At 36.5% G+C, this 2035-nt stretch overlaps 1 protein-coding gene across 1 annotated transcript in view; it reads right to left on the reverse strand.

The window, feature by feature from the left end:
• Positions 1 to 1096, reverse strand: part of LOC9298547 (WD repeat-containing protein 44) — a gene marked incomplete at its 3' end in the record, with an annotated part of 2853 nt that extends 1757 nt beyond the window's left edge. Inside the window, exon 1 of the mRNA XM_021035923.1 lies at positions 9 to 1096. Coding sequence (XP_020891582.1) covers positions 9 to 746 — 738 coding nt within the window. The remainder of the gene's footprint in view (positions 1 to 8) is intronic.
• Between the last annotated feature and the right edge of the window lie 939 nt (positions 1097 to 2035).

The raw sequence follows: 2035 nt of genomic DNA on the forward strand, positions 1-2035 counted from the left end.
GTACACACTTCCACTTCCTCATTCACTACACTCTCGCTCAGTACACAGTCAGTATCTCCATTTAACCGCAATGAATTCTCACACGAATCAGCACTAACTGATCCCAAACTGCAATTGACAAATGGTGGGCTGGTTCTACTGATCTCTGAATGTGAAGGATGACGAACAGAGAGTTTAGAGACTGAACAAGAACAAGAATTACCAAGAGACGTATATCGACGTTCACGATCACCACATTGGCTAGTGGTAATGTCGGATTTCGATCTCACGATGCAAGAAGCACAACCGCCGACAGTTTCAAAACACTCTCCATGATCTCGCCGAGCCAATTGATTACACGAGATCGATCGGGAAATGTCGGAGCTGCCGGCTCCGGTTTCTTTGAAGCTGGAATCCGAAACGGGTTTTAACCGGGAGAGAACCGGGTCACGGCTAAGACCCATTTCGTTTAAAAGCTTGGAACGTCTCTCGGAGACAGAAGCAGGTTCAGAGATCCAAACGTCGAACTTCGAGGCTCCCATTGGAAACCGAGGAACTGGGAATGGATATCGACGGCGGCGACCCCCACCGTTGTGTTCTTCAGAGTCATGAGAAGCGGCGGAGGAGATCCGAGGAGAGGATTCGGAATCGTAATCAGAGTTAGAAGCGGAACAAGAGCAAGAAGAGGAAGAAGCTAAACGATCAAGAGACTCGTAGAAGCAATCGTTGGTGTCTCCTTCCTCTTCTTCCTCGTTGTGGTAGCTCATGGTCGTAGCAATGAAGCCAGCGAAGGCATTCCCATCGGAAAATTCCTTCGCCGGTGAATTTGATCAAACAGAAGCAAAAGTCCCCAAAAAAACGCAGACTTTAAATTTTTGTGTGTCTCAAAGTCAAAAGATTGAAACTTTTGGTTGGGGAATTTGTGATTTGGGGGTTTTGTCGTTGAATTGAAGAATTCGAAGAATCAGATTGTGGGTTTTCGGGAAGAAGTCAGATCCGATGAAGAGCAAAGAGAGACAGAGAGAGAGATATGAGTTTGGGGGTTCGTAGAGATGTCTGTGTAGAAGAAATCAATGGAGAGAGAGAGAGAGAACTTTTTTTGTTTCTGTTTTTTTTTTTTTTTTTTTGCTCTGTTTAATTTTGGTTGTCGACCTTTGCACTTTGTAGGCGCTGAAAACCAAAGTTTTTCATCCAGAAATTAGATCTTTAAAGATATAAAATATTCATTTTAAATTCCGACAAAAGAGAAGGTATCAATTATATTATATGGTTTTAATTTGATTTTGATAAAAGTATATGATATGTAAAATAGGACAATCAATAATGTAATTGCCATATGTTTTGATTAGAGACTTAGAGTCCATTAATAAAGAAGGGCGTGTATAGCATTATGCAAGTTGATTTATTTCCTTGCTATAATAAATTTATTCACCAAAAAATAGTGTATATCTATTTACATATATTACGGGAAATTTTATACAAAATCTTTTTTATATATATAAAATACCGACACAATTTGGTGATTTTCCATTTCAGATATTTATTTACTATTTTTATATAAATAAATAGTCTATAACAGATCAATACAATTAATTAAATCACAAACTAATTAGAGTTATAATTCATAAAACAAATTTTAAAGTCAAAAGCAATGTATTATGAAAAGTTATTATTTAAAATCTAGTTGAGTTAGTAAGTTACTTATATATTTATGAAATTAAAATTAGCCACGATTTAAAGGTACATACATATAACAACAGCATTAATACTGTTACTAATGTTACTTTGTAGTTTCTCTAACATTAAACAAATCGGTGTAGAAACAAAAAACATTAGAAAGCTGAGCTCTAACCAAATGTGAGTACTATATATCAAAAACTTAAACCATCGATTTAACTCCAACATATCAAATCAAATCACCTAAAGGTTTACAGAAGATGATGATTACTACACAATATATACCATCTTTCGTTTCAAAAGGCCCACAAAACCCAAAAAATTTGGAAATAAGAACCATAGGTAACGCTCAAATCTCCATCTTAGGTGATTATACGAG

The sequence above is a fragment of the Arabidopsis lyrata genome, assembly GCF_000004255.2.
Source record: "Arabidopsis lyrata subsp. lyrata unplaced genomic scaffold ARALYscaffold_450, whole genome shotgun sequence".
Classification (NCBI taxonomy): domain Eukaryota; kingdom Viridiplantae; phylum Streptophyta; class Magnoliopsida; order Brassicales; family Brassicaceae; genus Arabidopsis; species Arabidopsis lyrata.